The sequence below is a fragment of the Falco cherrug genome, chromosome 16, assembly GCF_023634085.1.
Source record: "Falco cherrug isolate bFalChe1 chromosome 16, bFalChe1.pri, whole genome shotgun sequence".
Taxonomy (NCBI): domain Eukaryota; kingdom Metazoa; phylum Chordata; class Aves; order Falconiformes; family Falconidae; genus Falco; species Falco cherrug.
This window is the reverse complement of record NC_073712.1, coordinates 6,568,021-6,590,736: the sequence shown is the minus strand read 5'-3', so window position 1 is coordinate 6,590,736 and position 22,716 is coordinate 6,568,021. Positions and strand designations below refer to the sequence as shown.

At 54.7% G+C, this 22,716-nt stretch overlaps 1 protein-coding gene across 2 annotated transcripts in view; it reads right to left on the bottom strand.

Annotated features, from left to right (window-relative positions):
* Window positions 1–22,716, bottom strand: part of CDK18 (cyclin dependent kinase 18) — a 39,958-nt gene that overhangs the window by 5,016 nt on the left and 12,226 nt on the right. For both annotated transcript variants that reach the window (XM_055728230.1, XM_027816552.2), the window contains exons 2-15: window positions 13,902–14,056; window positions 6,996–7,141; window positions 6,421–6,546; window positions 4,238–4,294; window positions 3,877–3,991; window positions 3,630–3,724; window positions 3,378–3,440; window positions 2,864–2,987; window positions 2,666–2,786; window positions 2,227–2,324; window positions 1,426–1,531; window positions 1,191–1,233; window positions 607–697; window positions 209–286 (exon numbers count right to left, since the gene is read on the bottom strand). In XM_055728230.1, coding sequence (XP_055584205.1) covers window positions 209–286; window positions 607–697; window positions 1,191–1,233; window positions 1,426–1,531; window positions 2,227–2,324; window positions 2,666–2,786; window positions 2,864–2,987; window positions 3,378–3,440; window positions 3,630–3,724; window positions 3,877–3,991; window positions 4,238–4,294; window positions 6,421–6,546; window positions 6,996–7,141; window positions 13,902–14,025 — 1,387 coding nt within the window. In that variant the 5' untranslated portion in view covers window positions 14,026–14,056. The remainder of the gene's footprint in view (window positions 1–208; window positions 287–606; window positions 698–1,190; window positions 1,234–1,425; window positions 1,532–2,226; window positions 2,325–2,665; window positions 2,787–2,863; window positions 2,988–3,377; window positions 3,441–3,629; window positions 3,725–3,876; window positions 3,992–4,237; window positions 4,295–6,420; window positions 6,547–6,995; window positions 7,142–13,901; window positions 14,057–22,716) is intronic.

Sequence of the window (22,716 nt, the reverse complement as noted above, 5' to 3'; positions counted from 1 at the left end):
TGGAGAGGGGAGCTGTGCCTCACAACATCTAGATGTGACTTTGGTACCAGAGTAGGTGACAAGCAAGGATGCCCAGGGGTAATCTGGGGACTGAAGCAGGGAGCAGGTTTGGCTTTTTCCTACGTGGGACCCACTGGAGCAACCCCAGTGCCAGCATGGTCCATGGCACCATTCTGGGAGATGCCAGCAGGATTTTCCCTAGTCCTACCTGACTGCTGAAAGGCTGAGCCACGGTAGCCAGGGTCCTTTTGAAGCTGGATCTCCTTCAGGGAGAAGATGGAAGCATCTAGGCAGAGGGGGCAGAGAGAGAGGGGTCAGTCCAGCAGCCCGCAAACCCAGATCCAGGACGGATGGCAGTGCCCAAGTGCAGCGCTGCACCTCATCACAGCTTTCCTCTCCCACTCCTCCTCCTCCTCTACACTTCCTACCCAAGTTGTTTCTTGCTCCTGCAGCCGCCAAGCTCCCACCCCACCCTGCTGCGGGAGCACCTCTGAGTGAGCAAAGACAAGAGGCATCCAAGGAGACCTGGCTGCAACCCACCACCCTGGGGTTGCACAGAAGCTCTTTGCTCCACATCCCCCAGGCAAGAGGACGGCAGGCACTTACTGTCAGGCAGGAGATGCACCCGCTCTCCCAGGCTCTTGAAGTAAGCGTGCCGCAGGGCTGCCTCCGCCGAAATCCGGCCTTTGGCTTTGTACTGCACAAAGCCCCAGAGAAAGGCAATTACATACAGTCTGCACACGTGAGAGGGCATTCAGTGGACACAGAGGCCCCACACAAGGTGAGGGCACCTATGCACACCTAAGTGCCCCAACGACTTCATACGCTGCGTGGGTGACAGTGTGTCCAAACGCTGTGCACACCACAGGGGTGTGCAGGCAATTCCCGGTGCCATTTGCACGTGCACAAGGCACAGCACACACTGTGCGACCATAGCAGTGCACCGGCCACGTAGTACCTTACAGATCATCAGGTTTGTGTCCTCCCACTTGTGCGTGAGAGGACACAGGGTAGGGGATGGTTCACCATCCTTAATGGGAGGTGGTTTGGGATAGCATCTACATGGCCATGGCTTATTCTGTAGTCACAGCTCCTCTCCTGCCTGGCTCCAAAATCAGTGTGAGGGCAGCCAGAGTACCTTCACTTCAGAAAACCCCTTTGCCATGCCCCTGGACTGCTCTACCGCTCACCAGAAGGAGGTTTGTCAGCAAGTCAATGCCTTCCGAGTCCAGCCTGAGAGAAGGAGGAAATAAAAAATGGAGCATTATTGCACCCTGGAGATATTGCAATAGTCAATGCAAGGGACAAGCTTGCATTCACAAGCTGCCAGCACCACAAGGAGAAAATGAAACTGGTCTGCCCAGGCTCCCCTTTACAACCAGCACAAGCCCACCATGCCTTACATGTCCCTGCTCAAAGAGGTACCTTGGGGCGTGATTTATTAACGGCTGGGCTCGGTACTGTGTGAAATTGTAAGCCTTAAACTCCTCGTTGGATGTGATTCCAGGCCAGGTGTCTTCTGTTGGGGTTCCTGGGAAGGGGGAGAGATGGAAACCTGTCACGCTTATTCGGTGCAGAGGGAAGAGCCTCCTGCATGCGAGCGCCAGGTAGAGGTAAGTAGATACTTCCTTGTATCTGTTACAAGGGAGTAATCTTTGAGTTTGCAAACCCTTGAGTTTGGTGCTGTTTTGTGAGGATTTCAGAACTTGCTTCTGTCCTTAGTCTTAGTCCTGAGTTTCTCCCTGGATTTACGGGGAGAACTTACGGAGGTCTCAACAAGAACATTAGAGCAGTTCAGGGAAGGTCAGACATAACCAGAGGCTGCAGTGAGCTGTCTGCCACCGACACGGGCATGAAAAGCTCTGAGTCAGGTCATCTCTGCGTGCCTTAAATGACGCATGGAGTCAGAGACCCCTGAACACGGAGCCAACTGACGTTCCCCTTCCCTTTGTGCATCACCTAGGAGTGGTCAACCGGTGGGTGCCCAGCCCAGGAGAGAGGGCACGAATGTCCCCGCAGGCTGGGACCGCGCATCCCAGGGGCAGCTGGCGAGGACCCCTCACCCCTCTGCTGCCTGCCAGCCCGGCGGGGGCTGCGGGATCCTCTGCCCACGCCTGCCCACGCTGCCAAGGCTGTGCCAGCCAGCAGGCTGCCGCCGGGCTCCCGAGGCTGCTGCAGTCAGCCACTGCCCTCGCGTGGGGACCGGGGACACAGCAGAAGACTCACCCAGCAGCCTGAAGATCAAATGCAGCTCTTCTTTCACCGTGGAGCCCGGGAACATGGGCCGTCCCGTGACCATCTCGTAGTGGATGCACCCAACGCCCCTACAGCAGCGGCAGGGACCCTGGGATTAGTGAGGGAGAAGCCCTGTGGATGCTCCACCACCCCTTGGCCAGGGATGAGGTTCTGGGAGAAGGAAATGAGCTCCAGGAGCTGCAGCACTTCTCTGCCACGGGTAACCCTTTGCCCCGGTGTGGTCAGCACGCTCCAAAGACCCTGTGCCCCAGGGGACACAGAAAACAGCGTGGTCTCTGGGGGAGCCCACCACCCCCTGGTGTAACCAACTCTGTGTGGGCACGTCTGGTGCTGCACTGGCAGGCAGAAGGAAAACCCCAGCCCACCATCTCGGAGAGCCCAGGAAGCTCGGTTTGGAGTCGTGACTCACCACATGTCAATGGGTGTGGAATACTCGGTAGATCCCAGCAGGACGTCAGGGGGCCGGTACCACAGCGTGACCACCTCATTGGAATATGTTTTTGTAGGAACTGACTTGGCTCTGGCCAGTCCTGCGGACGAAAGGGACGGGCATCAAGAAGCTGCGCCTCCTTGCAATGCTGCATCTTCCCCAGACAGACCCACCTACCAAAGTCAGCCAGCTTGAGCTCTCCTCTCTCGTTGATGAGCAGGTTCTGGGGTTTGAGGTCTCGGTGCAGGATCTTTCTCCCATGACAATAAGCCAGGCCACGCAGCAACTGGAACATGAAGATCTGTGGGGCACAGGAGGGGGCTGCATTTAGCATGGGGACACAGGCACCAAAAGTGGGTTTGCCTCAAGGGCTCTCAAACTCATGGCCAGAAAAGACCCCTCGAAGTCGGCCTGGGGTGGGACACATGCAGACAAGTGTTCAGGCTCATTGCCAGCACTCCAGAAAAGGGGATGAACAAAGTCTGCATGCACAGTGATTTTATTTAGGGTGGCAATGACTGGAGAAATGCTGGCAGACCATAAAAGCAGGCTGAGAAAGGTCAAAGAAGAGTAACAAGGCTGAACTGAAGAGAGAAGGGGCATCCAGACTCACCCAGCCCTGCAAGACCCTAGACTGCACTCAAGGCGAGTGAGGGGCAGGGGTACAGGGTCCCAGGCAGCACCATCTCACCTTCACATTGTGCACGCTCATCAGGTTCCCACAGTTATCGAGGTACTGCTTGAGGTCGTTGTCCTGCAGCAGGAAGCAGCTGTCAGCCTGGCCTTCCCTTGGCCCCATCACCCACCCACAGCAAGCAGCCACCCCCCCATTCCTGCAGGACGGCAGCCGTCCCCCCCATGCCTGCAGGACAGCAGCCATCCCCCCGTTCCTGCAGGAGGGGAGCCATCCCCCTGTTCCTGCAGAAAGCCCCCCTAGACCCACCAGGTACTCGAAGACAAGGGTGAGGGAGCGCTCCGTGTGGATGATGTCATGCAGGGTCACGATGTTGGCGTGCTTCAGGTTCTTCAGCAGCGACACTGCAAGGAGAGGAGGCGGCAGGTTGGGGCAGCGGGACCTGGGGCTGCGTGACTGCGGGTACCACATCCACCCGCACGCCCATCCCAGATCTGCCTGTGACCCAGCACTGCGCACGAGGGCTGGGATGGGCAAAAGCCCCTCCTGCCCTCACCTTCCCGAATGGCCGTGCAAGGTGCCCCTTCCTCATGCTCCAGGCGGATTTCCTTCAGGGCAACGAGGTTTTCGGTCAGCTTGCTGCGTCCCTTGAAGACAGTGGCGTAAGTGCCCTGGGTGGGGAGAGAGAAAATACAAGCTGTGCAGACCATTTACCAGGGCTGTACAACACCGACCTGTTCCATAACATTTGGAGGAAGGATCACTGGAAGCTGCAGGGCCAAGTCTGAAGTTCACAGAAAGATGTGGTCTAAAAATTGCTGAATATTGAAGAAATTTGGCTACAGTCTGCCCTTTGCACTTCAGGCTGCCCTTCTAACTTAATTTAAATCCTTACAGGGGTTTCACAGTCTACTCACCTCTCCCAGTTTGTCCAGTTTGACATAGGTTTCCAGCTTTCCAAACCCAATATCTGACTGTAAGAAAGAAAGGAAAACATCACTGGGAAGGATCTCACCCAGGGATGGCTTCACCTGTGGGGGGAAGGTCAAGGACACTGGACAGTAGCAGCTGTGGTGGCAGATCAATCAAGGCAGGTGTCTGCACGAAGAAGCCCAGCTGGTCTAAGCACACAAAGCCCATTACTTTCCCGGAGAAACCCTGCGGGCCACCAGGCAATCGATCAGAAAAACCTTCACAACCCGCTGGCTGCTTAAGCAAAACGGATGGCACCTGCACCGCGTACCCCCGAGCGACCACAGCCTGCACCACTGCCCCTTCCCCTGCAGGTCCCTTCTCTCACCCACCACCCCGACACAACAGCAGCAGCAGTAGCAGTAGCAGTCGAGCTGAACAGCAGCAGTGATTTGCAAAAAGCAGATGCCCTCATTGTCGGAGAAGCCTTGCGGGATCCTACTGCTGATGCCCAGCATTTTCTTGAGCGCTTTCCTGCATCCTGGTCTTGACTGTGACTCTGTTCGTTTCTCTGTGTGCGGTTCAAATGAAGTGTGAGAGGGACATTTTCCCATTCGGAGCAGTAGCTCTTTAACGTACTGCTGAGACCTGCTCTCGTGTACCCAGTGAAGGAAGGGCAATCACTGCGAGGGCACAGGTCTAGGTGTCACTCCTAGAAGACCCCTGAAAGTGCAGTTTTCTGCGGGGACAGAGACACCTCCTTGGTTAGTCTGGATTACCTGTGTGCCGGGGCAGGGGATGGGTCCCAGCACGTAGCGCGCGCGGCCCGGGGCACGTGACCGCTCGTTAAGCTTAATAAACCGGTGTCATTGTCCCACAAGGTATGTTTGCATCAGCGTAGTCCCAGGCCAGCAGCCCAGCTAAAGCCTCCCCAGCCCAACAGCACTGGCCCCCATCCTGAGCCAAGGGCTCATGCCGTGCCGCTCACCAGCAGCAGATGGAGCTGGATGGACAGCTGTCAATCAGCAGGGCAAAGACGCGGGCCGTGCAAGGAAAGGGTACCCTGGGGGAGGCGCTGAAGGAGCCCCCTGCGCTTGTGCCCAGGGCTCTGCCTGGAGCACCAGCAGCCCCAGGTCTGGGGTGCTCTCGCAGCCTGCCCTGCTCACCAGATCTGCCCCACGGGAAGGCTTTGCCCTTGCACCAGGCACCGACCAGACCACCGAGCTCCCACAAGCTGCCACACACAGCGAGGAAGCTGCTTTCTTGCTCACGCAGGCTGGATCTGCCACCAGCAAATCCCAGGTGGGCACAGTATTTTTACTCCGTTTTGCCTTCCCAAACCCCTCTGTGTACCCTGCAAACAGACACGTCCCGAGCAGGGAAATGAAGCAGCCGCTGCAATCTGAGGTGCCGTACACCCCCCAGAGCACACTGCCAGTTTTGCAGGAGCATGTCTTATTCCAGGAGAGGATCATGAATATTAATTACACATTGCTCTGGCTGTATCTACTGCATTGATTGGACAGACCAGGCAGGTAAATGGAAGCTCTCCTTTTCTCCCCACTCTCCCTGAACAGGCATGCCAGATCCGAAGATGCCTGCTGAGACTTCACTGTTGTGTCTGTACAGCACGGAGCACCCTGGGCAGCGGGACACACGCTTGCACATTTGTAAACAGGGCATTGGTTTTTCGTTCCTACATATGCTGATGCTCCGCAGTAAAGAAACTGAAATGCCAAGACTAATGCAAAGGCTAATTCATTATTTATCGGCATTTGCATTTCAACTAGCAGAGAGGCTCCATCACTTGCTACACCGCAAGAGGCTTTCCACCTCCTCCCACTTGGAAGGAGCCAGGCTAAGAGGAAAGTCAGGTATGTGCAGAGGTGAGTGCAGGCGATCTGCACAGTCGTATGCAGACGTGCATGTGTAGGAGTGACCCAGGGAAGAGATGTGTATGTGCAGGTGAGGGGAACGTGTGCTGCGGGCAGCCTGCGGAAAGGGGTTCGCATGGGCAGGAATGGGGGGGTGTATCTCAGTGACACACAGGGGGTACAAGGGAGCTTGCACAGCAGGGCATGACTGCATGGGTGGGTGGCAAGCAGCACACGCATCTGCTGCCTGGGATATATATGCATGAAGTGAGATGCTGTGCCCGGCACTGCTTGCTCTGCATGCCGAGACTTACCAGAGAAGCCCGTCGGGACATCCTGCTGAGGGGCTTGGGGAACTCTGGGCTTTCCATCTGCAGCTTCTGCAAGAACTCAGGGGGCAGGCGGATGTCCATGGGCAGGGAGAGACGCTTGCTGACATCCTGCGGAGAGGGCCAGAAGAGCGGGTGATGAAGGCACCTGATGAAAGGAGGACTACACAGAGCTACTCGAGGGGAAGTGCTCTCTAACCAGAGCTGGTATCAATGGCAGAGCAATGGAGGCAGCATTTGTGGGACTGGGAAAGGGAAGGGGGAAAAGGGGGAAAAGGGGGAAAAGGGGGAAAAGGGGGAAAAGGGGGAAAAGGGGGAAAAGGGGGAAAAGGGGGAAAAGGGGGAAAAGGGGAAGGAGTGTGTCTATGCACAGGGATGTGCACCGGGCTTTGCCAGGGACCATGGCAGTCACGCCGAGCACAGCAAAAAGGACAACAGGGCTCCTGTCTGACACTGCCAGGTCCCCGTGAATCAAATACTGGTTCTTCCAGCCAGCAGGTAGGTGGCAGCCGGAACTTTCCACGTCCCTTCAGCTCACTCCAGCCTGCAGCAGTACCTACCTCCATGGAGAAGCGCCGCTGGCTGCTGTTGCGGTAGCGCACGGCCATCGGGGACTGCCCTTCCGCCTCGGAGGGGGAGATGGGGCTGGTGTCTGCTTGGAAGTCCCTGCCCAGGTGTCCCAGCTGTAGGTGGCCTTGAGCCAGGTCTGAGGACAAAGAGAAAGCAGAGCAAGCTGCTGGAGTGGTAGCAGAGCTGCTAAGGCCCAAGGCACTTGCTTTGGAGAAGAGAGTGAGAGTGGGGCAGGGAGGTCCAGAGGTGCTCTAGGGCCATGGGAAAGTCTTCTTCCTTCTCTGTATCCAGAGGCAGACGGAATACCTGCCTTTTGCTGCAGACTCCTGGTGCATCACCATCCACACAGGTCTGCTCAGCAGCACCCCCAAAGCCCCCTCAAGCAGCCCCCTGCAATGAAGGTCTCTTGACAGACAGAGAGGGGGATGCAGAGAGGGGAACTGCTTCACACCCAAGGTCCAGATCTCCCACATCCCAATCCAGTGCCCAGCCCACCAGGCAGCATTGCCAAGCAGCTCACCCTTCTGCAGCGGCAGCTCACCCTTCTGCAGCAGCACCACGAGTGCTGTTTGCATGAGTTTTGCACGGGTGAGTATTCATCTTAAGTTCCCAGGCTTATCTTCACTAATGTCACTTTAGACAAAACACGATTTGCATTTTAGGAACAATCAGGGGCCTGACCATGCCTCTGAATCCCTCTGTGCTAGGTCTGTACAAAAGCCAAACAGAAAGAGAGCCCTGCCTCTGGGGAGCTTACAAGCGCACACGTACCTCATCCGCCTCAGGAACCACCAAAACTAACAGACATCAGGGTACTCTTCCCTGAGGATGTGACTGTTGTGCAGGAGGTGTTTGGAATTAAAGGCTGCAGTCACTTACTGCAAAACAAAACACTTCAGGCTTTCCTGCCCCAGCCTGCCGCACTTAGCCAGAGTCACAGTCCCAAGAAGCACAAAAGCTCACTTGAAACCCAAAGCAGCTCAGAAAAACACCTCTTCTCTTGGGACCCCAGGTGTGAAGCCTCACTGAGCCCAAGAAACCCCGAAAGGAGCAAGAAGTCAGAACAAAATAAGCCATTGAGCTCTTTCTGGTCTCCAGTTTGAGGCTTGCACTTAAACCTCCTCACTCTGTAATTAACAGCTGGTCGGCAGGAATATTCTGGCACGCACAGACCCAGACAGCGGCACAGCAAGACGAGTTCAATGCAGGTCGCCTGGACCCCAGCGAAGAGGATTCTCTGATTCGCACAGATGCTGTTCCCAAGGGGAAGTTCAGGAGGAGGCAGTGCTGACCGCACGTGCTGGGACGGAGGAGGCAGGGCTAACTGGGTGTGCTGGGATGGAGGAGAACCACCTCCCCAAGGGAGGGACGGATCTCCCTCTGCAAAGGTGTGGGGCCAAGCAGGCACAACTGTTTTGTCCCCTTCCCAGTGGTCACGCAGCTCTCTCCCTTCTCCTCTAAACTCTGCAGCTATGCTCCAGGTCAGGAAGGTCTCCAGGGTCCAAGGGCCCTGCCATAAAGCACCGGTGTCCTCTGTGCATCCAGGCACCCTCCAGTTATTTCCCCAGAGCAAGGAGGAACGTTGCAGGAGGGAAACCCCCCCATGGAGGACCTGCGGTGTCCCAGGTTGAGCCACTGAGCCCTGTCCCTGGCCAAGCCCTTTCCCTGAGCTGCACAGAGACAATCCCCTGCTATGCCTAATGCAGATTTCAGCGCAGCGATCCCAACGTGCTCAGGCAGCCAGCGATGATCTCATTGCCGAAGACTGGAGAGGGAGGGCTGGCTTTCACGGGGTGGTGAGCAGGGCTGGGACCTGGCTGCAGTTTGCTCGTCTGATGGATGAGAGGTGGCAGGCAAGTGACCTGGGAAAAGATGCGGTTTCGTGCCATGGTCACTGGGGGAGCAGGGGAACTGCGAGCTAAGGAATGTAGGATGTCCTCGATAGACAGCCCACACCTAAGGGATGGGTTCAGCCCATGCCACTGGGCTCAGGAGCACCTGAAACGCTGCCAGGAGGTTTTGGGCAGACAGGCAAGAACAAGGCACAGAGTCGCCCCTTCTCCCAGGACCGCTGTAGGACTCCGGTCCCCGTCCCTTCCTGGCCATCTGTTTGTACAGGAACAGTTAGGAAAGTTACCCTGAATTAACCACAGGTATGAAATTAACGTGGATCAATTAAACTGGATCAAATCTTTTTAACTTGCTCACCTCCTAAGCAAATTATCTGAAAAAAAACCCAAAGGCCATTTAAAAATCTGACTGAACGGAGTTCAACTAATCCACTTTTAACAATAGTTTGGGTGAATTTATGCTGGTTCCCATAGGTAAACAAGCCCAAAGTCTTGGTCAAAGATGCAGCCTGCCCTGAAAGCTGCAAACCAGTAGCACAGTCTCTGAACCAGCAACCCACCAGTGTCAATCTCTCCTCATCTACAAAAGCATCAGATGTAAAGCCAGAGGTAAAATGACAACCTGGATGTTCTAGCGCATGCGAAGGGGAATGGGATACGCACAAGACGTAAACTACCACGGGGTGGAAAAAGCACAGAAAAATACACAGAAGACTTGCAGAGATGAGGGGAAAGATGTTTTGGCTGTCCTGTGGCCAGAGAGGGCAGGTGGGATGGGCCAGCCCAGTTCCTCCTGTGTTGTCATGAGATGCCCACAGCACCCAGGGGTACCCGGTCCTGCAGAGATGCTCTCGCGGGGCTGGGGCTGCCCCCAGGCAGGGAGGACCTTGTTGGGTGCTTGTGGGAGGAGATGTGAAGCTGTGGGTGTGCAAACGTGAGGGCCTGTTTGATTCTGCTCGGCATTTCATGTGGATTACGGTGAGCCCTGACACTGCAAATAATGAGGCTGCATGGGATATCAAAGCAAATTAAAGTGAGACCGCAGACACGGCGGCTGCCTTTGACGAGCCTCCTGCCTTTTTTTATAAATATATTTAAACACTGCCTCTGCCAAAGCAAGCTTTGATCTCCCAAGGAAAGGGGCCAGAACCCTTCACTGCTTGTCTGACTTACAACTTTTAATTACTTTGCTAAGTGTGAACTCTCCTCTCAAAGCTCTGGTACACTCACGAGGCAGGGCTGCATTCAGATCTTGGATTATTCATCCTCCTTCCTCCCCCTCATCATCACTTCTCTGTGGCCTTGCGCTCCAGAGGCCAGATCTGGCTCTGATTTACGCCACTGCAAACTGGGAGTCACGCAGGCTGTGCAGCCCGCAGCCCGAGAGCTTATCTGGGCTCGGAGGACAGAGCTGGTTTGGGGCAAGGTCTTGGCGTAGATACAAGCTGTTGGTGAACGCCATCGGCTCTTATCAAAGCAAATGGAAGACACCAAGACCTGATTCCTCAGAAAATCTGGAGTATGGAGAGGAATGTGTGACTGGGGAAGGCCAGGAGGAAAGGAAGGAGCCTCCCTGCCTTCAGCCTTAATGTGAGGCTGAAGCAGCCATGGAGAAGGTTCCCCGTTTCCAAAGATGTGGAGATAGTGCTGGCCTTTGTCAAGCACATCAGATATTGCACAGAGCCCAGCCTGGGCTCCTCTTAACTAAGGGGCTTTCCTCCACCTCTGCCTCTGCAGCCGAGCAGCTGCCATGGCTGAGCAAAGGCTGTGCTGCCCAGGGAAGGGATGCAGGCAGGGTACAGGGGCATCAGACACCCCGAGGCAGGCTGCAAATAAATCAGGCTCTGATCAACAGGCACCCCCTTTTCCTCTCTGCATTGTCAGATTCCACCAAGGTGACATTGTGTGACGGGATGTGTCCAGGCTGGAAAGCTGTTTGCTTTTCCATTTGCCAGCTCGGCTTCTCTCAGGCCTTGTTTTATCAGCCTCTGTGGGTGAAGTCGTGAGAATTACGGGATGAAGAGGACAGAGCTGGGGATTTCCCACCGCACAACCAACAGACGAGGCAGGTTTGTACCCATGAGAAAACCTTGCCCGGTCCCGTTGCAAGGGTCAGAGCAGCTCTGCACTTTCTCTTGGGGCATCCCACAAGAAGGTCTTCTGCCTTTCTGCATCACCCTCCTCCCCCAAGGACAGGCGGAGGCACTCGTAGCCACCGAAGTGTAGGGTTTGCAGGCTGCCACGACCTGTGAATGCTGGTAACCTGCGATTTCTGATGCTGGAGGGAAAGTAAAAACTGCAAGCAATTCCCTGAGGAGCTATATGAGGTGATGAAAGAAAAAAAAATTATGTGCTGATCTCTGCTGTGATTAGCACTCTTTTCGGGAGCGAGTGATCACAGTGCCTGAACTGTCATGGGTCATCTGCTCACCAGCAGAGCAAAGGTCACCGCAGGCAAGCCCACCTGCCACGCAGACAGCAGAGCCAGCCCCAGGGGCACAGTCAGAGGTCCTGAGCAAGGAAGGTGCCACCTGAAGCAAGGCTGTTTTGTGGGGAAGAGAAGCAGCACAAGCATGACTGCCATGGTTCTAGTCCCAGCTCTGCCACCAGCGTGCTGCACAACTGTAGCAAGGTCATTTTGCCTCTCTGCGCTTTGATTGCTCCATCTGTAAAACGGAGGAGACCAACACCTCAGGCAGAAATAAAGATGGAGCCTTTTCCAGACCAGGCATCTCCCACAAGGTCCGAACCTCACCACCAAACCCTGCGAGAGAGCAACTTGCACACAGACCCCCTTCTCATCCCCTCCAGCACCACCAAAACCATCCTCCCCCCCTACACATCTGAAGCATCACACTGTACCCGAATGCCACCTCCCCCCAGGGTGCTGGGGCTCCTGTCCCCCCCCAGCTCTGCCCCCTGGCACTGATGCTCCAGCTGCTCCCTGCTGAGCCCCCCAAGCCCTTCTGGCACAAGAGCTCCCAACCAGGAGGGGTTTATGAAGCAGCTGAAGAGATGCCTCAGACAAATGTGGCTGTTCGGGCTCTTCATAAACAACAGCCACAGCCGGAGATTAAGGGCACCGTGGAGGTGACTTCCCGGGGCTGTTTACAATCCCCAAGGGAAACTTAATCAAGATATCTCGGGCAGAAGGGAGCAGGCTCAGGGTGGTGGGTTGGGCGAGGGCAGGGTGTTTCGCCTGTGCTGTGTGGGAGAGGGCTCGGGTGCAAACGGGGACCCGTGCCCCAGGGAGCAGGGGGCACCAGGGAGGGAAGGCTGCGGTGGGGGGGCAGGACGTGCTACATCCCCGTGGGGAGGGAGGTATCCACCAGTGGGGGCTGGCACCAGCGTGACCTGCAGCAGCACATGAGGAGCCATAGCCCACGGCAGACCCTGAGCCCCTGATCCATTCCCACGTCCAGGCAGGAGGATCTCCTAACCCTACCATGGCACAGTCTAGTACTGGTCCAGCCTCTACCCACGGGGTCAGGAACACCCTCGGTCCTGGCCCCGGGCTCGGTCCGCTCTGACTTTGCTCTTATTCTTTCCCGGCTACTCCAGGAGCAAGACCAAAAGCCGGGAGGGGAATAGACAGACACTGCTTGAACTGCTTTTTCATTCAAGGGCAAAGGAAGAACTGTGACCAATGCTTCATTAAAGCAGAAGAATGGGGAAATCGCCTCTCCGACAAAGCCTCGGTTGCACAGTGGAGATAACGAGCCCAGGCTCAGACATCCCAGAGCAGAGGTCCCCCAAGGAAGGCAACAGCAGGAGCAGCTGTCAGTGCCCAGGACTTTCTTAGCCTTGCACCATTTTATCCCCACAGCTTCTGCACAACTAATTAAGGGCTCAAGTCTAATTATAGCCCTTGCTGCTTGCTAGGGTGTGAGGGGAGGGGTGTGTGTGTGTGTGGAGGAGCAGGGAAGGAGGCCATGAAGCGATGCTGTTCAGGGCACCCTGGGTATCTGGAGGGATAAAGAAGAGTGTCAGGATCTCCAGCAGTGAGGAAAGCCAGCTCTAAATTAGGTTACTGCATCTCATTTTTAAAGCAGGTTAGCTGGCAGGGAGACAATCCCTCCCTGCTGGGGCAGATGCGAGTGCCAGGCAATTACATCATGGCCTCAGCCCCTGCTTGCAGCAAACGTTTCTAGCAATTGTGGCTGCAGGGTGAGGGGGGAAAGAGCTTGAACGTGACCTGAGTGGAGCCGAGGGCACCGACACATGACCGGGCTGGCCTGTGGCAAAGGGAGCTGTTTTGGTAGGAGGCAGCAGCAAACGCATGACGTGATTGCCAGGAGCGGTTCAGCCTTGCACCCGCAGCAACAAATTCACCCCTGGACAAATCAAGCCTAACTTTATCAGGTTTCCAAACGCCTGCCTGTCAGCGGCTCTGCCTGCCTGCCCATGCACGGCCGCCTTGGCATGATCTGCTCCCAGTTTCTGCCTCGAGCATTGCCTCTCCCTCCATATGCCCATAGCCAGAGACAGCAGAGCCTGCCCCAGCCTGCTGAGAGGCGGCTGCTCTGTTTGCAGAAGGGATATGCTCTGTTCGGCGCATGGAGGTGTTAACCCTCAACTCCCTGGGACCTTGAAACCCGTACCCCAGGAAGCAGCTGTGGGTCCAGGGGCAAAGGATGGCCCAGCGAGCCCTGGATGCTCCCCTGAATGGAGAGAGCAGCCCTTTGGCTCGGTGTAAGTGTCAGCCTGTAGCCCTGGAGAGGGCTTAAACACCACCGTCGCTTTTGGGCAGGCAGGAGAAGACCCCACATTTTCCCACTCTCTACCATAACCACAGATGCGTCATTCCTCCCTGTTCTGTGCAAATACCTTTCCCTCATGCAAGTACAGATCTCTCTTTAATGACAAGGTGTTATTAATCCTGCTGGATAGACGGGAAAGCATCACAAAGGGGCAGTAACTTTTCACATGTCAACACACCCAGAGACAGGCCCGGGGGGGCTGGAGCGGAGATGCTTGCTGGCAGTGCTGACCCCAGATACTCCTGACCAGCCCCAGCACTGTGGCAGGGGCCCGGGGGCTCCTTACCTTCATTCCTCCGGTTGTTGAGCTGGTTGAACTGCTCCGTGAACTCCGTCAGTGACTCCTCGATGGTCTCCGTTCGCGGAACTGAGAGTGAAAACCTCCGCTTGAAGTTTTTCATCCTGTTCATTTTACCTTGTCCTGCGAGGGACGGCAGAGCCCTGCAGGGAAGGGGAGAGAGCAGGCTGAGAGGGCTGGATGATACATGGGACGGTCCCCCAGCCCCACAGCTCCTGCTCTTTGGGGCTGGCAGCACCCCAACCCGAATTTCCCCTGCTGGGGATCTGCAGGGGTCCCTGGGGGCACCCTCTTCTCCGAGGCACCACTGCTGTGTCAGAGCAAAAGAGGAGCCTTGTGGTCACCAGGGGAATTGGGCTCCTCATGTCTTGAAGGGCTGACTGTGGCCAAGAGGTGCAGGGGGCTTTTTCTGAGCTAGTTATCAGAGATGAGCCCAGGCCAGGGCTGTGCACATTGAATCACGAGTACCAACACAGGCTGCGTCTTGCAGCATCCTTGGAAACTCCAGGAATGTCTGGGACAGGGAAAAGCAGGGCAGAAATAGAAGGAAAGCAAGAAAGAGTAAACAGCGACAGAAAAGATTCAATACCACATTCTTCTCTGTACAAAGAGGCACCCCTGCCCTGGCACTTTGGTCTCTGCTTTGCCCTTGCAGGAAAGACTTCCTGAGCCAGCAGCAAAATCCTGAGCGGAGCCAGTACCAGCCGGGGGGATCCCCAAGAGCCACAGCGAGGGGAGATGCTTTGAGCTCACAGCTTGCTCATAAGCTCTTGAATGACTCATCCTGTATGGGCATTAGAATCGCCTTAGCCAGGGATCTGATTAAAGCAATAAACCCCTTAAACGAAGAAAACCCTCAAGGGGCACATGGCAAAGTGTGCTGAGTGTGAGCAGCCACGCGAGCAGGCTGAGGGACCTCGCTGTGGGCACCTCGGAGCCACACGCTGCTTTGCCTTCTTACCTGGGCTCTTGACGGGCCTGTCTGTAGCTCAGCGGTGCGGATGGCACCGGGCTGCAAGAGCTGTCTGTGCATCCTTTGGTCTTTAGCACCAGCCCTGCTGCCCTCAGGCGTTATTCCTCCTGCCCCTTCCAGTGCCAGGCGCCAGGAGGTTTGGGTCTGTCTCTCTCCCCTTCCCAGTCTGATGAGTGTAGGGCTGCTCATCCACCAGCCTTTACCCTCTCAACGCTAACCTCTCCGGCAGGGTTTTTCCATTAACAGCACTGGGTTCCTCTAGCACTACTCTCACCCACCAGCCCAAGGGGGAAAATCATCCCTTGGTACCAAACAGGCACCAAAAGCTGCACAGAACGGTTCTTTCCTGCACCAACACACACATCCTGCGACTGCTCCTGCATCCCTAGAGCAGGTCGGCCCTCCTACTCCTGGGTGTCCCTGCTACAGCTGAACAGCCCTCTCCTCTGGCTCTCCCCACTCCCCCCCACCCGGCCCCCTAGGGGGCTTATCAGCACAAACAAACGGTGATCACATTCCAGACTGATGCGATCAGACACAGCATCCGGGAGCTAATGCATCACGTCGCCAGGGCAACGGGAACACTTGGGTTGACATGCCTGCATCTGAAAGCTTAAAAGATTATCCGTCAGCAATATAAACACTCCGTTTGGGTGTCTGCCACGCTCTGCTGTGAGGTGTGGCACCCTGCTGTGGGTGCAATCCCCTGAAAATCCCTGGGATTCACCTGAATCCTGGGGACTCACACCCCTCAACCATCCCCACTGGTCTCCCACCTTTAATGCTGCAAAAACCTAAAGCTGAAGGCTTGCCGGTGATGATGCCTTCGTACCTGGAATCAGGGTTCCAGTACTTGGCTGCGGGTGGGAAGGGAGGCTGCTTTGAGTTGCAAATCAAGGCAGGAGGATGCAAGACACATCCACTTCGGCTTCAGACATTTAAATGTTTTCTCAGCACTACAGAAACATGCTTTGACAACAAAGATGCTGGCAGTAGTGGATGCTGCGTTAACAAAGTCTCCACGCTGGTGCTTTCCTCATGGCCAAGAATAAAATCTCCAAACAGTGCTGTTCTTTCTGAAGGGAAGGCAAAGCTTGACACTTGCTTTGGAGACCATTTTCCCAGCCATGGCTCTGATCTGGCTCCCTACCTTGCACGCTAAGCAAGTCTGAACTGAGGTACTGCTGGTGCGTGGAAATGCCGCTAGTGTTGCAGGCACCCAAGGAACCAACTCGACCTGAAGTGTTTCGCTCCAGCTGTGCACGCCGACACTGCTAAAGTGGCACTAATAAAAGTTCCAGAGGCTCCTGTGCTATGCACTGTTTTACTCCCCAACAGGAAACAGGAGCTCAGGGGAAATCCGTGATGCTCCCAGCAGGTACAATCAGAGGCTCAAACAAAAGGCAATCTTTCCACACTAATGTTCAGATAAGCCCTCGTGATTATTCTTTCAGATGAGAGCATAAGCAAGTTCCCACGCATCTCTGGTGAAGGTTAGAATAATGAACTGCACCCTGGTAGCATCCCGAGCGATGCTTGCACATGTCCATACCACAGCAAGTGCAAGGACACGCTGGCAGCAGCAAGTGCTGCAATTATCTGACTTCAAATCCACTTGAAGGCATCAGGCTGCCCTCACCAGAAACTGGCAGGGAAGGGAGAAAGAGTCGCATGAGATTGCCCCTCGCCAGTCCCCCCAGATGCTTAAATCACAGCTTGGAGAGGAAGGCTCGTGTTTCAAGAGAGATTCAGCAATGCTGTGCACCCCTAACAGTGGATGAAAGAAGCGTATCTAACTCCTGGTAACACACGTGCAGCACCAAGGAGGACAGATCCCAACATGAGCACCATCCCCTTCCCTGCCCTTTTGGAATGGCACCCTGCCTGGGACCGGGAGGGACTGGGCTGGAGGGCTGAGGGCTGCTGCAGAGCCGCTCAGCCCCACACACCCCCCCATCCTGCCATGCCCAAAGGACAGCAGTCACCCCACTGTGCTGGGGACAAAGTCCCACCCTGGTAGGGAGCGGTACATGATGGTCAGGACAGCAAGCCACACCGCAGGACCAGAAGGTCACAGGAATTGCTCAGCATGAGCTGCTGAGCAATTCCTGCTCTGACAATCTCCCACCAAGCCAGCCCATAACCTCCAGAAGCGCCCTTGACTCCAGGACGGGGAAAGATACAGGGAATGTAGAATAAACTCCATCTTCAGGTGAGTGAGGCAGCAGATCAGGGGAAGCGGTCTTTCCATCTCCCTCCCTGTCCACTCACCCTCCTCAAAACAGGGCAGATGGTTTGTTTAGAAGGCAAACAGCTTTGCAGTGACAAAAATTTGTGCTCCACAAATTGCAGTCCAAATCCTTCCCTCCCTTGCTACCTACCGGAGTGCCAGCAGCTACAGGCTGCTAAATATAAACGCTCTCGGAGAGGAAGTGGGGTGGGGGTAAAAATAGCACCGACATCGCCAGCTACCTCGCCTGCTATGCACAAGCCTGCCCTGTACTCGTTATCTTTATGGATCCCTGCAATTGTGGCTGTTTTTTCCAGTTAGACATAGACCTACTTGGCATCTGGTGATGGAGTTCACGTTAAAGTGTTTGTCAGCTGGAATTTATGGGACTGTTCTTGTCCTCAGCCCTACACTCCTCCCAGAGAGGCATTTTTCCTGCCCTGACTGGCCATTTGGATCCAGGTGCCCTTAAAGGTGGGATTTGCTCCCCTCCTGCAAGGACAGCATCCAGCAACCCGCATGCTGGAAGGCTGCGGCACATCACCTGGGGCAGAAGCATGGGGTCCCTGGCGGGCACCCCTCCCTGCACACTGCTCTGGGCAGCACCCCGGAGTGCGGGGGGCTTTGTCCACCCTCCGGCTGCATTTCTTCTGAGAGAAGGTGCTCCCTTTTACAGCTAAACACAGCAGCCCAGCCCTCTCCCCTGGCAGGGATTTCAAAGGAAGAATTGCTAGCGACTGCCTTTTGTTTTCTACCACGTTTAGTGTACTAAAGGAAGTGGAGGCATTTATTGACATTCTGAGAGAAGGTGACACTTGCTAAGCAAAGCAATGACATCACTTGTTTTACAACCTGAAGGATCTTGAAGGGAACCACAGCAACCCCTGAACTGCAGTCATCCCTGGGATGGAAGCAGTCGGCTGATTAACAACATGCAGAAACATGACGCTGCACGGTAGGACATGAAGGGGAAGAAGCAGTCTAAAATGGCAATAAAGAATTTAGGCATCAACAGGCAAAAATGAAATCACTCAGGCTGGAATTTGGCCAAGGAACAGGGATTAAAGCCAGCAGTGTGAATGATCTGCATTTACTGTCAGATAGTAAATACTTGGCTAAAACACTTCAAAGAGCCCAAAGCTGAATCCCGTCAGGAAAGCTCATCACATGATCAAGACAAGATGTTAACGATTCTTTAAACACTGCATTCAAAGCTGTATGTGCTGCACTAGCAATAACTGCGCTCACTCTTTTTCAGTGAAGTATTCCCACAGGCATCTGGGCTGTGACTATCCACATTAATCTCTTGCATTTGTACAGCAAAACCCACTGGCTCTCTGCTGTGGAATTCGGAGACAGGTATTTTAGGCACAGACAAGCCATCATCAACGTATGAAACTGTCCCCTTTCTCCTTCAGCATACTGCACGGGCTTGGAAGCAAGGCTTTCCAGCAATAACCACTTCATTGCTTTTCACAAATGATAAGTGGCTCCATTTTTTTCTTACCATTTTAACAGACTCCTGTCCCCATTTCCCAGCTGAAAGGGTAGAAGGGCTGGGAGGGAAGAGTATGCTTTTTTTAAGCCTTTTTTTTTTTTTTTTTATCCCCAGAGAGATTAACAGTTGTGTTTACAAGGCAAAATGAACAGTCCTATTCAGCAGTTAGGGCTCATGCTTCTGGCTATTAGGTGGCATTGATTCACTCCTGCAAGTATCAGAAAAATGGTGAATTCCACTTGTAAAGCCTTATTTGCTCCACAAACGCAGCTATCATGCAACGCCGCATGTGGCTACAGGGCTAAACAAAAAACCAATGGAGGCGCCAGTTGAATACATCGCAAGGCACGGAGGCAGAAGTCAGACCCGCCAGGAGCTCACCAGTGCAGCCCGTGTGCCGAGGCAAAGTTGCACCAGCTGCCAAGACCAGGGCGTGCAGGTGACGGGAGAGACTTCGGCCCCTCCACGGCGCACGCTCCTGTGCAACCCTGAGCCCAGCACGACCCGAGTTCCTCCTCCACTCTGCATTTCCTCAGCAGGGCCACCGCCGGGTCCTCAGGGGGCATACAGAGGGGGGCAGGGATGACCCTAACATACACCAGGGGCAATGCTGACTTTTCTGCAGCAGCTGGGAATCCTACCAGGGCAAGGGCGGAGGGGCAGGGAAGGATATCAGCCCCTGACCACCAAATGAACGTCTCCCCCGCTGCTCAGCTGTTGGCATGAAATCCTCCCCGGGGTAACAAGCCCCCAGCCGCTCCCTCCCCATGGCAGATGCTGCAAAGCCGCCTGGGCGATTAGTTCAGACAGACAGAGGCTGCTCCGAGCTGCGGTGAGGACCGGCATGGCCCCGCAGAGCTGGGGCTGCATACCGCTCAGCCCTGGGACGGGCAGCCGGTCCTGCCCATCAGACAGAGTGGTTTGCAGCAATTACTCTCCCCGAAAGGTGAGAGTGATAAAGGGAGAGGGCAAGTGGCCTCTCCTCCCTCCACGTTTGCCTCCTGCCACGCTCAGCCCTGCTGTTCAGGGGGGCTGGCATTTCCCTGCTACCGAGGGAGCAAAGCCCCTGCCAGGAGGCCAAGATCCTGCAGGGAAGGGAGCGCAATCAATTCCCATTAATCTACAGGAGCCCTGTAGCAAACAGCAAGATCATCATCCCAGGGCAGTGGCTGTGCTAGGCGTGATTGAAAAGAGAACTTGGGGTCCCCAGGGAGTCGGTCCATCCTCACGTTGCAGATTTTTTTCTCCTGTACTACTGGCTTCTATGATTACAACAAATGCAGTGCACCAGGAACGTGATTATGGCAGCCAGGAGACTGCTGTCCTCCCTTCTCATGTCTGCAGTTCAGAGAAGGCTTGGGAGGAAAGATGATCCCGTAGCAAATGTGTAAGACTGGCTCCCGCTCCGGTTCTGACCCTCTCAGCATGCCTCAGTTTCCCCAGCTATAAATCAAGAACGATGACGCATCCTTCCTCTCTTCCAGTTTGTTTGTATTTTCCTCAGCTGTGAGATCCTTGCAGGCAGAAGCCTGGTTTGTGGGGTGTAGAACCCTCAGTGGGAGCGTTGCAATTACTTTGGCCCGTTGTTGTTAAGAGACGATGACACAGGTAAAGCACAAGCCACACTGGGCACATACAGATCACTCAGACAGACATGAAGATAGCCTGGGAAGGGTGAACGCTGTGGAAAACTTCCTGCAAGCCCAGCCTTTGGGGACTACATAACCTGTATTTGATGCATGGATGACAGTGGGAAGGAAAGCCGTTTTGCTGGATGCGCCTTTCTACTCTCGTTTGTCCCAACCCTGACAATGAGCCCAGTAACAAGAGCACACAAAGAAGGTTTGTTCTGCCTTTGTATATTTTGCCTTTCTCTGTGTCCACAGCCCTGTGCGGTGCAGTCAGCAGTTCTCACTTGGCTCTTCTCTTCCCAGCCCTTGGTGAGATCAGGGCAGCACCAAGGAAGGCATTAAAATGACGGTCATTATTCCAGCAGCCTCAAAACACTAGGCACTTATTCCTCAGCCGATGCTAACCTGAGAAAAGTGTCCAGTGTTCAGCTGGAACAACAACTGACTGCTAATAGCCAGTTTGTCCACCACAGACACGCCAGTCATGGGTGGGAGCTCAGTGCTCACACTGTCTGCTGTGCCGAGCTGCCCTGAAGGTGGTCGTGTCAGTGCTTCTATGGTACGTTCATCATTTTCAGCGGATGCACGGTCCAGACTCGCAGCCGCTGTAGATCAGTGGATCCCCTGCTCCAACCCATCCATCACGGCTGGTTTGCACCAGGAGGGCAGGCAGCAGGAAATGAGTCTCAGCAAAAGTGCACGACTCTTTCCCCCTGCAGCCCAACACAACCGCTTTTGGCTCCAAGACAGACACTCCCTTTGATACTCAATTTTGCTATGGCAGCTATCTAAGATTGAGACTTAATTTACAGTCGCTCGGGAGTTCAGGGCACGTGTCCCGCTGGCAGTGCTCATCGTGACGATAGCGCTGCCTCGCTTATACGGCGCTGCTAGACCATGATCCAGGAGACCTGGGCTGTAGTGTGATGCCTGGGAACAAAGAGCCGTGCTGGGGCTGCCGAGGCAGCAGCCCTTTACAGCTCAGGTATGCTCCCAGAGGTGCTGCCGATGGGCTGTGTGATATTTAGACATTCTCCCCCCTTTTCCATGACTCACTTTCTCCTTGCATCCTTTTATTACACCGTGGGCATGTCCTTCACAACAAGCATTGCACGATGTGCATACCGAGCTTCCAGCACAGCAAGCAGCTACTGCAATATCAACACAAGTAATTACTGAAGAGGAACATTACTAGCAAAAGCCAGCCTGGTCCTCGCCTTTTATGACACTCAACTGATTGTTGATTGACAATTAACTAACACAATCCAAGCCACATCCCAAAACAGATTGGCAATTCCTGCCACAGGGACCTTGCTGCAAAGCCTGCCTGCTCCTCTCGAGCCCCCTGGAGACCTGATGTCCTGTGCTGCCCTCTCCCAGCATCACCTCCCTGTCACCTGGCTGTCATGTCACACCCCAAAAGTGCCAGAGGCTCTTGAATATACAAGCACAACCAAGAAAGTGTTCATGGAACCTGCCGAATTGAAGACACTCCAAAAAGACAAACCAGACCCCGTCATCCCCGCAGCTGGTGGCCAGCGTTCCCAGGTGGCTGGGAGAGACAGCGAAGAGGGTGCCAGCTTCCAGCTGCCAAAGAAAGTCATTCTCAGTAACACAATGCCTCTTACTTTCTCTCCCAGGAGTGTTTAACATGTGGCTGAGGCTGTCAGCACCTGCCCTTCCCTTTGCTACGGGGTGGGAAGGATGATCCACGTTACAGGAGAAGACCCCTGGTGCAGGAGAGACCAAGTCCCACCGAGCCTCTCCCTCAGCACATCTGCAGCTCCATCCCGCCGGATAAAGCTGTGCAATGCTGTCATCCAAACCCTCACGCAGCATGGGGTATGTAGGGTCTGCTGCCTTCTTAATTGCTATTTTCTTTCCTCCTTTTCCTTTTTTTTTTTTTCTTTTTTTCTTTTTAAATTAGAGCTTTTGTTCTTTCCCCAGCCCACACAGAGCTCCCAGAGCTGCAAGCTTGCCTGCGACTGCTGCACAGACAAGAGCTTACCGAAAGCCAGGATCCACTTTCCCTGCAGTGGTCAGGAGGCGCCAGGAGAGGTTGTTTCCCTCTCTCTTTAACAGAAAATACTGGAATTTTCCTCCTGTGACCCATGATTTCGTCTTCCACCCAAGGGCTCTCTTTCTGGCGTGTGAGATCAAGGCTGAAAGGAAGGTATCAGTGCGAAATGAGGACTGGGGGTAATAATTTCTTCAGCAGTGTGGAAGGCAGACACAGGAGTCAGCCTTGACCTGCTGCCCAGGGGTATGATCACAGCTCAGCTGGCATCACGATGCCTCAGCTCCGCAGGGACAGCTGAGCAGAGGGATCACACAGCCCTGCTGCCCGGGTCCCCTTTCTGAAAGCATTCCCAGGGAGGGTATTTAAAGAAACAGAAAATACACCCTGTACACCCGATAGTCGTGTGGAATTTGTGAAATGCAGCTACCTCTGGTGCAAAAAAAAGGAGAGG